This window comes from Cavia porcellus, unplaced genomic scaffold (genome assembly GCF_034190915.1).
Source record: "Cavia porcellus strain 051 isolate PalLab524CR breed Dunkin Hartley unplaced genomic scaffold, mCavPor4.1 scaffold_30, whole genome shotgun sequence".
NCBI classification, from domain to species: Eukaryota; Metazoa; Chordata; class Mammalia; order Rodentia; family Caviidae; genus Cavia; species Cavia porcellus.
Genome location: NW_026947513.1, coordinates 32,618,394 through 32,632,576, shown reverse-complemented (window position 1 = coordinate 32,632,576; position 14,183 = coordinate 32,618,394). Strand labels below are relative to the sequence as shown.

The 14,183-nt window shown below is 37.5% G+C and overlaps 2 protein-coding genes across 3 annotated transcripts in view; one reads left to right on the top strand and one right to left on the bottom strand.

Annotated features, from left to right (window-relative positions):
• Positions 1 to 14,183, bottom strand: part of Cracd (capping protein inhibiting regulator of actin dynamics) — a 357,802-nt gene that overhangs the window by 3,852 nt on the left and 339,767 nt on the right. The gene's annotated exons all lie outside the window — the stretch shown is intronic.
• The window catches only part of Ppat (phosphoribosyl pyrophosphate amidotransferase), a 31,324-nt gene that overhangs the window by 11,707 nt on the left and 5,434 nt on the right, over positions 1 to 14,183 (top strand). For both annotated transcript variants that reach the window (XM_003471677.5, XM_063240505.1), the window contains exons 2-9: positions 6,881 to 6,947; positions 7,576 to 7,782; positions 10,553 to 10,665; positions 10,860 to 11,005; positions 11,503 to 11,575; positions 12,443 to 12,594; positions 13,331 to 13,458; positions 13,829 to 14,050. In XM_003471677.5, coding sequence (XP_003471725.1) covers positions 6,881 to 6,947; positions 7,576 to 7,782; positions 10,553 to 10,665; positions 10,860 to 11,005; positions 11,503 to 11,575; positions 12,443 to 12,594; positions 13,331 to 13,458; positions 13,829 to 14,050 — 1,108 coding nt within the window. The remainder of the gene's footprint in view (positions 1 to 6,880; positions 6,948 to 7,575; positions 7,783 to 10,552; positions 10,666 to 10,859; positions 11,006 to 11,502; positions 11,576 to 12,442; positions 12,595 to 13,330; positions 13,459 to 13,828; positions 14,051 to 14,183) is intronic.

Genomic DNA, 14,183 nt, shown 5'->3' with positions numbered 1-14,183 from the left:
GAGTATACAATCTGATAAGTCAACATGACTTTTATATTTTGTGTGGCTCTCAGCTTTCTGCTGAAGGACCACATGTGTGCACAGAATTCAGTTTATGCTTGGGAGCTTGGAGCCCTTCCCTCCCAATTCTGATCTTCTCATCTCTAACCCATTCCTCGGTGTCCTCTGTGTTGAGGCACTGTTCCTAGACTTTAGGAGATGAGAACTTGCTAAAATGTATTACTGGGTTTCTGGTTCTGGCTGGGGTTCAATAATTTACATTTTGAATAAGCTTCTAAAAGATGAACAACATCTGTAGGGAAAGTTACTTGCATTATTAACCCCTTCTTTCCTTTATGTATTTTCTAAATAGTTTTATCCAACAATGTTTGATGTAATGTTACAGTATCTTAGTTAGTATAGCATGGGTAATGTGTAACCCATTATAAGGGTTACACACCTGTTCATGACTCATGGAAACCTAAGTAACCCCAAAGATCTGATTATGGTTTGAAATGAAGAGTCCCCCAACACATCAATAGTGAGGGCTTTGCTCAAGCAAGACTTCTGCAGCAGACCAGGGGTGGGGCCTAAAGACATGATTGGGTCATGAACTAATACATCGTTGAGTGAATATCAGAGAATAATTTCAGAGCTGTATTTTAGATTCTGATACACTTTTCCTATTTACCTGATTCCTGTGATTTGAATTCTCCATGGGTCAGTACAGGTATTGAGTATCTGTGAGCCTCTGAGTAGGTCTTCTGACATATGACCAAGGTAGTCATTTTCAGATGTGTCCCTCGCAGTGACTGTAGACATGTCATGCCACTGCTGTTGGTCTATTTTATCTCTAGGTTTCTTGCATTTTAATTTTAATGGGAGGCAATTGTATAATTCTCAGCCATACTGGCTTCATGTGCAGCACTGAAACATTTTGAGACTTCTCCACCCGTTACCCAGACTTTACTCTGTCATTATCTTCTCCCTCCCCTGGTTACATACACTGATAGAATTAGGACTGTATCACTTGAGCCAGAGAGCACAGTCTGTAAACTCAGTTAGTAGCCGCCTATAGGAACATCTTGTCTGTTCCTACCACTTTAGGATTCTGTCTGATGGGAACACTTGGTTGCGTCAAGGTTTGCAGAGACAGAATTGAAGCTTGAACTTTCTGACTTGTGGGTTTATTTCATATTCTCATGGCTGTGTGTGTGTTGTATCTCATTCTTTTGGGGTTACATTTATTTCAAGAGCTTTGTGATGTGTCCCAAAAGAATTTAATCAACCACTTCCAGGACATTCTGAAGAAGTTTGTATTTTTCTGAGTTCTTCAATACCTCTGTTCCTTTCCCCCCATACCCCATCAAATCCTGGATCTTGTGCTTGCCAGGCCGGCACTTGTGCTGCTGAGCTGTATCCCTGGCCCCCTTTATATTTATTCAGTTTTACCATAATTGGTATGAAAATGTGTTTTAGTTTCTGTGATGAGTTGCATATTTGTTTTAGTCAAATTGATCTATTTTGACCTGTGCTGAAAATCCAATTTTATCTTTTTCTTTTGTATAACTCTGTGTTTTTTTATGTTCTAGAGATCAAACATATGTGAAATCTGTTTCATGAAATAGCAGCTAGCTACTTGAATGTCACTTCATGGGACATATTGCTATACCTTTGATTGTATATGTATCTGTACAACTGGACATCCTTATGATGATACAATATTTTGAATACTTTTTTTTTTTTGGTCTTCCTGTTTGCTCAGTCTTCCATTTTTACATCAGTGCCTTCTGTAGCTTGGTCTCCATCTTGGAATTCCTGTTCTTGTGAGTTTTTAGTTTTGTTGTGTCCTAGAATAGCGTCCAATTCAGTAAAAAAAAAATTTCATATTGGTCATGCCTAGGTCTTGAGCAGTTCCGACAATCTTATATTTGTGTCTTAGGTTTTTATACATGTTCTGCCCTATTTCCAGTTTGTGTTCCAAATTTCTGAAGCTTGACAGCAATTTGTTCAAATATCCTTTTATTTCGCACTGTTCCCCCGGGTTGCCATTGTTTGCTTTTATCTGATGATGCCTATTAACACCCCCACTTCTGGCTCATTTGCTACAGTTGGAATAAAAGTTGAATTATTAGAAGGTTCTATTACTGATGTAGCCATACCTGTATCAGGTGGGAATAAAAAGGTATATGGAGGGGCATATAGCAGTATATAATGAAAGCTGTACATACAATTTATAATTTGCTTATAGAAACCAATATAATTACATAAGAAAGTGTCTTGCAGATAATTTTTTCTTTTGAGTTAGTAGAGGTGTGAAGAATTCCTTTTCTTGTCCTTTGTCCAATGGTTTGCATTGGCTACATACTGGAATCTCTTGAATATGTAAAAGTTACTCCAGTGCCTTTCTCATCCTGTGTGAGCATTTTGTGATTCTATGTGGTTGAAAACGAAAGCTGCTCTTGAGCAGCGGCTTGGAGGAGTGTAGGTGACACTCAGTGCTTATTTAGTCCTTGGGAATATTAGGAAACAGAACAAATGACTCTGTAAGTGAAATTCATTTATTTATTTTTGTAGTACTGGGAGATTGGACGCAGAGTACTCTACCACTGGACTGCAGCCCCCTGTCCTTTCTGTTTTTTATTTTGAGCTGAGTTGCTCGGGCTTGCCTTGAACTTGTGTCCTCCCACCTTAGATGCCCTAGTTACAGGGATTGATTACAGATGCATGCCACCACTTTATTTACTTATTAGTTACTCTCATCTTTTTTTATTTTTAAAATGTTTTCATCTTTTTGTTAATAATGTTATTCTTTTAATGGTAGAGATCTGTGTCAGGAATTTATTAATGTCTTATTAATACGCAGTCTGTCTCCACCTAATTCTAAAACCTCTAATATTAAGTAGTTTCTTCAGTTCATTTTATGTTAATGATATTAATTGATCTTACACAAGACATCATATTGGCTGACACACACATTGTGTTTTTCTTGGATTTTATGTTCTTGCTTATTAAGAGGAAGTCTAGAGCCTGTCATCAATCTAAAAGTGAGTTCAAGGGGTTACTTTAATGTTCCTATGTGAGGGATGATGGATGAGAATGGGGCAAAGAGAAACTTGCATGAAACGTGTCCGTAGATACTTTAAACATTTAAGTGACTGACCAAAAATTAAAGTTAGCACAAACATTTCTACAGGCATGCATGAAAATACAGTGTTACTACATATATAAGATGGACCTCATATAGTAAGATCAGTTTTGGTGGGCAAAGGGCATGAGGGTCCTTAAACCAAGATGGCTAAGTTGTAACTATGCAAAGGCCCTGTGTTTGAGTGAAGCTAAGGTTTGGAGCCAGAGGGCTTTCTAAGACCCCTCAAGTGGAGGTATTGGCATCTTCATCAGACCAACCTCAGGTTAAAATCGGGTACTTTCATTTCAGAAGGCAAGTGACTTTTATTATATTTAAAGCACCTAAATGATATAGAGTCCAGAAAATACTGTAGCTGCTGTTAGCATGGTAGTAACTGCAGAATTAGATAGAAAAGATTGTAAGTGGAGTGGATGTTTTTGTTAAAATGATGTATGGTTGAGCTGTAAACATGGATGGAAGTTCAGCTAATCCAGGTTAACTGAACTGTCATGTTTGTCATCCTAATCACCTTTGTGTACATTTGGAAGCTTCATTATGTTAACCATTTTCTATTAGATGTTAGATTTATCCACAGTTCCCTCCTTTGGAGGCGTCACATCACTATCAGCGTTTTACAGGTGGTATGCACTGGACAGTGCGGGTTACAGATACTTTTGAATAACTGCTCCTAAAATTAGCAATTGTGAGACTTCAGCTATGGGAGAAATTTTATTATCACCGTCAGTACCCTCTTTGCCTGGTGGTGCAAACTGCTTACACAGAAAGTGAGCAGATTCGTGTATGTAGTATTGGGCTTAACACAGTAGATCAAAAACCTTTTTTAATATCTAAGTTCCTCGGTTTTCAATCATTTACTTGTTACATCAATTTTTATTTTACTTCTTACAATGGAGCTTTTCTCCCAAACAAGTGACAAGTGTTATTATCAATTCTTTGTATTTTAGTGCTTTCATTTATAAATTTAGGAAAATAATAAATTAAAATGGAGCAGAAAGTTATGTCTTGTTTGAAACTTTGGGGGGAAAAAAACTGTTTTTGATAAATTCTCTTTTGGTTCTCAAAATGAAATGCTTTCATTTATAAATTTAGGAAAATGATAAATTAAAATGGAGCAGAAAGTTGTGTCTTGTTTGAAACTTTGGGGAAAAAAACAACAGTGTTTTTGATAAATTCTCTTGGTTCTCAAAATGAAAACCTAAGATTTTTAGAACATAATCCATTTTTCAAAACCATATTACATATAGCTGGCACTCAGTGCCATTTTGATGGCTTTTTCTGTATCTTACAGATGTAAACTGATGATTTCCAACCTCTTAAAAATCCTTACCATGTACAAAGTCGTTGAGTTTTGGAATTGTTTTTTTTTAGCCTTGATATTTCAGGCCATATTTATTACGTGGACACAGGTCCTGCGCTCTTCCAGTTTGTAAAACTGTAAAACAAAAGACTGACACTTTTTCTTCTTACCTTCAGGGGTCTCTGGGTCTGCCAGGTGTCTCTGCTGCTTGCATCTTCCTCTGTTAACTGTGTGGTAGGTTTATTTACTCTGCAGGATTGTATCCGGATCATGGAACTTCATAGTCTTAGAGCTGTCTCTGGAGTCGTGGGCATATTTAACTGTTCTATCTGCATATGTGAGATTTTTATACTTTGCCCAGCACTGTTCCTAGACTCTGCATACTTTTAGTGACTTCAGCCTTTTAGCATCGTAAATAAATACTCCTGTATTTCTCAGTGTTCCATACAGTTGTCATACACGCTTTTTCTGCCCAGGCACTTCGCAGGGCTTTTAATTTCCTCCTCAGCCCAGTGCTTCCCTGCTTCACTCTCCATGTTGAAAGTGACCTGGAAATGATTCACTCTTTCAAACTCAAGCTGTTTCCTAGGAAGCCAGACAGCTGATTGTCAACAAACCAGGAGGAGCTGGAAAAGATGTAGCTCAACTGGTTAAGGCTGCCTGAGGGAGTAACTTGAGGAGCTGTCAAGTAAGCAGGCTTTGTGACTGAAGAAGCCTGGAGCCAAATGATTGCTAACCTTACTCATTTAGCCTCCAGGAAAATCTGCTCTTAGACAAAGGGGAGAGGAAACTATGTTTTACCCAATGACTGCTTTTTTAAAAAAATTGTTTGGAAGCCAGGCGTGGTGGCTCACGCCTGTAATCCCAGCATTCCCAGCATTCGGGAGGCTGAGGATCCTTGCAAGTTTGAGACCTGCTTGGGCTACAAAGCAAGCTCAAGGCCAGCCTGAACTGCAGAGCGAGACCCTGTCTCCAAAAAAAAAAAAAGTTTGGAAATGTTTGACAGTTTTTTTTTTTTTTACCCCCAGAGGCTTTTAGCTATTGTTGAAAGCCTTATATTAAAAAATATGTTTTTATGAGGTTAATATCTGTTTTTTCCTGTGACACGCATGTATCACCTGGTCTCATAGGTTGAGCCTATGTGCTGCCAAAGCGAGCACTTACAGGTTAAAGATCAAGTTATTTTCTTAATTAAACTTAGTTCATCAAAATGAAACTTAGTTTTATAGAGTTTATAGTATTTGTGTGTATTTATTTGTATCTTAGTATTTGATGCATCATTACAGTAAATAATTTCAATTTTTAGATTTTTTACTTCTCAAATATATTTGTCATTTTTATCATTAATAAAATCCCTTAATTACAATATGTAATTTTTAAATAAATCAACATAATAGCAATTGTTTAAAAGTAATGCATACGTGGGGCTGGGGATATAGCTCAGTGGTGCAACACCTGCCTGACAAATGAGGTCATGAGTTTGATCCCTAGTACAAAAAATGATATGTATATGCATATGGAAGATGTGTACTTTATATTTCTTTTTTCTTTTTGCCTTTTCTTTTTGTTTTTGAAACAAGGTTTTGGTATGCAGTTCAAGCTGGCCTCAGACTCACTATGTAGGCTAGGCTGCTGTCTTCAGAGTGGTCCTTCTGCCTCAGCCTTCTGAGTGCTGCAGTTACAGGCATGTGTTACCACACATGGCTTTTTAAAACATCATATTACCTGAAATTATTAATGCAGGAAATGAGACACAAACATGAGGAACGGTACGTAGTCAGCACATTTTTCAGAAGCAGACTTGCTTTTTTGTGGTACTGGAAGGATCAGATCAGGTCTGTGGAATGCTATGGGAAATACCACTGAGCCATATCACCTACTTCACATTTTTGCAAAAAAATCCATCTGTGAAAGAGAGAAGGCAAGAGTTTGTTTTTAAGGGGGTGATGTTCTGGTGGAGGTACTAAAGACCAAGTCTTCCTGCTCAATTTCCTGCTTTTTTACAGAGTTTGTGGTGCCATTCTTGTCTTGTTCATTTATCCCCAGCCCACTGAAACCTTATTTAATCTTACTTGTACAGAGGTTAGAACTCCACGTTCTGGAGTTAGATTGTGTGTTTTGTTACCCTAGCTGTCTCACCTCCTCACTGTGACATCGGGCAAGTTACCAGTTGGTATGCTGCTCTGTAAAGCAGAATGGTAATCATAGTACATACCTATCAGCGACCTGGCCCAGATCCCCTGTCTCCCAAAGGAGTATATGGCAAAGGCTTAAATAAATGAGATAAGTGATATGATTTTAGGGTTCCAGGAGGAACATTCCTACCTCATAGGATTGTTGTGAAAGCCAAATTAGACCATTTATGTGAAAACTGCTTAGGGCAGTACCTGGCTTATTAGCTAGAAATGGGTGACAGTATCATCTTAACAGTTTGTCTCCTCGTGTCTTCACAGGGGTCAGGAGAGTGCTGGTATTGTGACCAGTGATGGGAGTTCAGTGCCAGCTTTCAAAATGCATAAGGTAAATTTGAACATTAAAAATTTTGATAATAAAAGTAACAATTGCCAGGAAGTCATTAGTATATTATAGAAAGGAATCTTGAATAAGTAAATGGCAATTTTGGAGTAATACTCTTTGGATCATCCATTGTCCAACTTTATATTCTAACATTTGTCCAGTTAGGATGTATTTCTTTCCCAGTGTTAGTTTGCTGTGTCCTCAAACAGGAGGTCATTTATTTAAATACTTCAAGATGCTTTGATGTTTGTAAAATGCAAACTTTCATTAGTGTTTAACAAATTTTGTTGTGTTAGTACATTTGTTTTATGAAGTGTCTTAAAAACTAAATGTGTTAATGATCACAAACCAGATACTTTCAGCATCGTGAATATCCAAAATGCCACTAAAATTGTTCACTTTTAAAAATGGCTAATTTTATGTGAATTTCATGTCAGTGTACATTTTTAAAGTAAATTCTTCACAGTTCTTACAATTAGTTTAGTCGTTTCCTTTCTGAGATTAGAATTCTGTAGTACAAGAAATTAATTGACCTGTGGTATCTTTGATTCCTTGGCAGACAGGCTTTTGTTACTCCATAGTAGCACTGGTCTCTGTTTTTCTAAGACACTTTTTACTTTGACTTCTCAAGGGCATGGGTCTTGTAAATCATGTTTTTACTGAAGACAATTTGAAAAAATTATATGTTTCAAATCTTGGAATTGGACACACAAGATATGCCACTACAGGAAGGTGTGAGTTAGAGAACTGTCAGCCCTTTGTTGTTGAAACGCTCCACGGGAAAATAGCTGTGGCACATAATGGTGAACTGGTGAATGCTACTCGGTTAAGGAAAAAGGTAAGATTTTTAATAAATGCTTTTTTCATGTCTGAGATTAATGAAAAGAAAGTGCAGATCTTGGCAAAGGACGTTTCCTCTGTCATTGCTGCCACCTGCTATGCAACAATAGCAAACGATTGTATAAGAATTACCTGGCATACTTGTTATGATTCCAGATTCTAAGAAAACTGGGAACATTTTAATGAACTATTAAGGTGAATTGATGCTTTAAAAAGTTGAAATTTGGGAAAGTTGATTGATGGTTGCTATTAGAATTACAGAAAAGTTAAGAGTTATGGGCTCTTAACTATCCCTTGAAGCTTCGTCTTCCTGTATATATAAAACTGCTATGGGACAGGAAAAACCAAACTGTTTTTCCTACCTTCAAACTTAACACAAGACACCTCTGTGGCTAAATGTGGTAGTTCTCTACATCCAGTCTCCTAAATAATACCAACTATAGGTGTCCTATGATTCAGTTCAGCCTACACTTAGGGACAGATCCCATTAAGAACATACTCATCAGCCTGCCTTCCACTTGAGGTGCCAACCACAAGTCCAGCCCTCTGGTACTTCTGACTATAAATTGCAAGTTTCCGTGTTCCCACCTTGGCTTCAGTCATTTGCTGGAGCAGTTCACAGAACTCAGGAGAGTGCTTTACTTGCATTTATCAGTTCATCATAAAGGATGTTATATAAAATACAGAAAAATAGATGAAGAGAGGAATAGGGCTAGTTATATGGAAAAAAGCAAGGGGCTTTGATGTTCTTTGGGAACGACTCTAGGTGGTCCCCAAAGATAGGTCCTTCTAAGTTCTCAGCTATCTGGAGGCTCTTGGAACACAGTCCTGGAGGCCTCAATAAGTGGGCATGATGGATGTGGCAGTTGGCCTTGGTGGTCAGCTTACCTTTTAGCCCCTCTGCTTCCGACTTGAAAGGTCTAGTGAAAATTCCAGCCCTCTGATCACACACAGGGTGGGTTTCACTGACAAGCACTCACTCTATGAGGCTATCTAGGAGCCCTTAGCTACCAGTCATCTCATTATCATACAAAATACACTTCTTTTGGTGATTCCAGCAGTTCTAAGAGCCAAGAACCTGTGGCCACAAATCAACATAGAGTGGGCAGTCTGCCCCTTCCTTCACCAGACCCAGATCAAAAATGTTTTACCATGCCAGTGGGAGTTATAAAATCTCTTAGACCAGACATGTTCTTATGATACCCCAAACAATATAGCAGCTAACCGTATAGCATTTACGTCATTAGGGATGGTAAGTAATCCAAAAATGACTCAAAGTACATAGGAGATGTGGTTAGGTAAGGTACAAATGTTAAGCCATTTATAATAAGAGATTTAAGCATGTACAGATCTTGGTTCTGCGGGGGTCCTACAACCAGTTCCTTGTTGACACCAATGAATGACCATAGATATTTCTTTGTATCTGTCAAATTATCAAAAGCATAAGAAAAAAGTGGAGAATAGTTTTACTTTTCTTCTTCCTTTCCGGTATTCCTTGTCTGGCATGCTTAGGACTAGAAGTGCTTCAGTTCAGATCTCTGATTTTGGGCTATCTGTATATACATAATGACACAGTTTAGAGATGGGACCAAGTTTAAACACAATTAGGCTTACTGTACAAATTATACACATAAACCACAGGTAGTTTTGAGGGTTTGTTTTAATTTCGTACATGGAATAAAGTTTCATGGTGTGGAAGATGTATTTGTGGTGTCTCTTTGGCAATCAAAATTTCAGGTTTTGGAGCTTTTTGGATTTTTGGATTATGAAAGCTCAATCTGAATATTTTTGCACCATAAGAGAAGCATCTGAAGAATAGTGTATAAACTTAAGATGGAAAATGAGAAAAGGTACTTGGAAATGATTTACAGTCACCTAGTAGTCCCAGCACTTGGGAGCCAGAGGCAAGAGGAGAGCTGTGCATTCCAGGCCAGCCTGGGCTGAACAAGTTCAGTGCCAGCCCACACTACACAGTGGGACCCTCCTCAGAAAAACAAAATGATTACAGTCAACAAAGATAGAATCTGGGAGCAGGAATGAAGAGCTTTTACTTGCAAGACACTTTGCTTACAACATGTTTGGCACTTTCTGTGCTAATGGCTTCGTCCGTGTATATGCCCACATCCATCAGTTCCTATCTTTTTTCTAAATTATATGATGTCTTTGCCTTAGTAGTAGTTCTTTTTTGGTCCCTACAGTATATGCTATTCATTATTTGATGCCTAGTTTCTTCATTTCATTAGATTCCAATAACCTTGATTTGGTAACTTCGAGGCCAGGTGGTTTTTAGTAAAGTTTGACACAGTGTTATCCTTTGAGAGCCAACATTTCAAATCGGAGAAGCAGTTAACAAGTGAATGACGACAAACTAGAGGGTCACAAACACCTAGAGCCCAGGCAAATGCATCATGTGTGGTCCTTTTTAAAATTTCAGCTTTAGCAGAGCTTTGCTGCACCCTCTTCATAGTCCATGATATTATAATGGTGGTGATAAACATTTCTTGTATATGAATGAGAAAAAGTTCATTTTAAAAATCAATCACAAAAGTATAATATGAAAATTACTGAGAGTTTATCATGTATAGATAGCCACCAAGCATTCAATTCCAAGTACTTTTTAGCTCCTTTTTTGCAGATGTAACCACAGTGAACTTCTTCCCTGTCCAGTTAGGCATCTACTGAATGCCTGTTTCCTTTTATGATGCTGGGCTGTTGGGCGAAGGGCAGAGCTTCCCCTCTGGTGATGGAACTTCTCTCTCTCTCTTTAGCTTCTGCGTCATGGTATTGGTCTGTCAACCAGCTCTGATAGTGAAATGATTACCCAGCTCCTGGCATATACCCCTCCTCAGGAGCAAGATGACACCCCAGACTGGGTGGCAAGGTAATTGTAAAACTGGACTGTGCTAGTGGGGGATGCAGCTCAGCAAGAGCACTTCCCTCGCGTGGGCCAAGTCCTGGGTTCAATCCCCAGTACCACAAAAGCAAAACAAAACAAACTGATTGCATGCAGATCTCACAGTGGGACCTTTTCTTTGAATATGCCCATACCTGAAATGATTGTTTGATTGATTCCAGGATTAAAAACTTAATGAAGGAAGCACCCACAGCATACTCCCTGCTTATAATGTACAGAGATGTTATGTACGCAGTACGGGATCCTTATGGAATTCGACCTCTGTGCATTGGTCGTCTTATTCCAGGTTCTGATATAAATGACAAAGGTAATGAACTGCAGAAAGAATATAATTTTATAATGCTTTTCAGAGTCACTGTATCACTGCTGATGAATCCTAAAATCTTTACATACAGAAAAGAAATGATATTCTCAGGTTTGAAACTACATTTCTTTGACTATGTCTAAGTTCTTTTTAATACATTTAATGGGCATTACTATATTTTTTCTAAATTGCTTATTCATGTCCTTCCTTTTCATTTGTGTAGTATGATGTGTGTAGTAGTTGTTGTTGGGGGGTTTTGTTTGTTTTTTTGGTGACTAATGAGATGTATTGTTCAACTATGAAATTATAGTGCTAGACGGAATCATAGGAGATTATTTTGTCTTTGTCTTAAGTAAAATGAGGACCCATTTGCTTTTAATAGCATAGGAAGTAGCTGTCCAATCACCTTCTTCTCTAGTGTTTAACTGATGTGTTGAAATAGCTTCTCTTTAAAATTTTCTTGAATCTATTAATTGATTTGATCATCTTATAATTTTCAGAGAAAAAAACATCAGAAACAGAAGGATGGGTAGTGTCTTCAGAATCTTGCAGCTTTCTGTCTATTGGTGCAATGTAAGTTTTAACCTCATTAAGCATATTATCTTTTTCCATATTGATAGGAAATTATTTGGGAATAATGGTGCATACGACTAATTCTAGCTAGTCAAAAAGCTGAGTCAGGAAAATTGCTTGAGCTCAGGAATGCAAGGCTAGCCTAGACTACACCAAGATCCTGTCTCAGATGGGGTGGGGGTGGGGCCCCACATAGTTTGTAATTTAAAAATAAAAGTTTTTCTTTGGGTATTTACATGAGATTTTCTAATGTCTATGAGAAAACAGATTTTGTTATCTATGTTGTACTCAGCAGCTGCACTGACTTTACTGTTCCAGTAATACCTTCTAGTTCTAAACTGTCACCTAGATACAAGACTTATTTTAGAAAGGAAGAACTTTCTCAGCAAGGAGTAATTATGATAGAACCTTAACTAGTATTAAAATGTTCTCATTACCCTTTACCTTCTCAAAGTTCAATAAAATACAGGCCCTGAATTATAAAATTCTAAATTAGATCTTAGGGCAGTGATGGCAAACATTTTAGAGATGAGCACCCAAAGTGCAAATCAAACCCACTTTTTTATCTCGAAGTGACAACACTGCCATTCCACGTAAGTACTGAGGTTTTAGTTTACAAAATCAATGCATACATTAACATCTTTTGTCTTAAAAGAAAAATAGATGACAAGTATGCCATAGGCTCTGCTACCACTGACTTAGGGATAACAAAAAGATTTATAGAAACTACTGGTAATAGGGATTAATTTCGTTTTGCTTTTTAAGCCATCTCTAGATTTGGGAAGAGACTCTTTGCTTTATAATCGATCTTTTCATCAGCCCTAACTACTAGTTTATTGAAAGTCTTCTTTCACATTGTTTCCCAAGATACTATCGTGAAATCTTACCTGGGGAAATTGTGGAAATATCCAGACATGGTGTCCGAACTCTTGATACCATATCAAGATCTGAAGGAAACCCTGTGGCTTTTTGTATCTTTGAATATGTTTATTTTGCAAGACCAGATAGTATGTTTGAAGGTAAGCTTTCTTTCCTATCTATAGAAATCTTCCATTAATCTCACTGAAACATGGCAGCTCTTGGCCCAGAAGTTTTCTTGACTGTCTGAAGGTTCATGGTTATACAGAGTCTGCCCCAAAAAAGCAAAACTTAGGAAAACTTGTATAAATACTAAATATTAGTATACTAAATTTACTGAGCCATCATGAGATTAATGCAAATTACTTTTGGCCTTTATAATTACAGGAGGTGCTCAAAGTGGCAGCCATTAGCTTCCAGACATTTATTAGGACAGTGAATTGCTGAGTGAATACGCTTTGGTGGGGGACACACTGTATATGTTGTGGGTCTATTTTTGCAGTGTCAGGCTACACTCCAACTCTTTCTTATTTTAAGTTTTGAGACAGAGTCTTGCTAAGTCACTTAGTTGCCCAAATTGGGCGTAAATTCCTGAGCTTCCTGCCCCAGCCTTCCAGAGTGCTGGGATTACAGGCACGTGATAACTACACCTGACTATTTTGTTGTTCTTTTTTGTTGTTGTTGTTGTTGTTGTTGTTCTTTAAGGAGTAAGAGTTACGATGTTCACGGATATGAAGTTCAAATTTTAAAAATGCTGCAGTTGATGTATTTCCACTTTTTTGTTTTTGTATACTATTTTCATACTCCACCTATAGAGTCCTAGCACTAGCTTTTTAGAGTGGCAGTATTATATTATGCTGAGTAAAAATAATCTGTTTCTGTTTCCAAATATACCAGACCAAATGGTTTATACAGTAAGATACCGCTGCGGTCAGCAGCTGGCCATTGAAGCACCTGTGGAAGCAGATTTGGTTAGCACTGTTCCAGAGTCTGCCACGCCTGCTGCTCTTGGTTATGCAAAGAAGGTACTTTTTCCTCATTAGAACACAAAGAATTGCTCTCATGGCAGTGAAATAAGAATTGTGTGGCCTATAAAGAGGAAGTACTGTGGATTGGCCAGGGTAATAAAAAAATCCAAAATCTGAAATGATCCAGAATCCAAAACTGTTGAGAACCAACACAGTTTCCCTGCCCTAGCCTCCCGAGTGCTGGATTACAGATTTGTATCACCATACCTAGCTTCTAAAAAACAAAAGACTGTGTATATATTTAGAGAAAGTTACCTTGAGAAATGAATGAGTTACTTCTGCCCCTAAAAAGCAACTCTTTTGCTTTTTCATTAATTTCTTATGCAAGTTTTTTTCTTCTCATTTCTGTTTATTTCTTGTTTATCAGAGTGGACTTCCATATGTGGAGGTGCTGTGTAAAAATCGATACGTAGGAAGAACCTTCATTCAGCCAAACATGAGATTAAGACAACTTGGTGTTGCAAAAAAGTTTGGAGTATTGTCAGACAACTTTAAAGGCAAAAGAATTGTCCTTATAGATGATTCAATTGTGAGAGGCAATACCATTTCCCCCATAATAAAATTGCTCAAAGAGTCTGGGGCAAAAGAGGTACGTAATATTAAAATATTCTAAAGTATCAGTAAATAGTTTAATTTTAATATTTTAATATTTAATTACATTAAATCATATTATATATTTAATATATAATTTTAATATTACTGTTAATTCAGTATGACTTTGG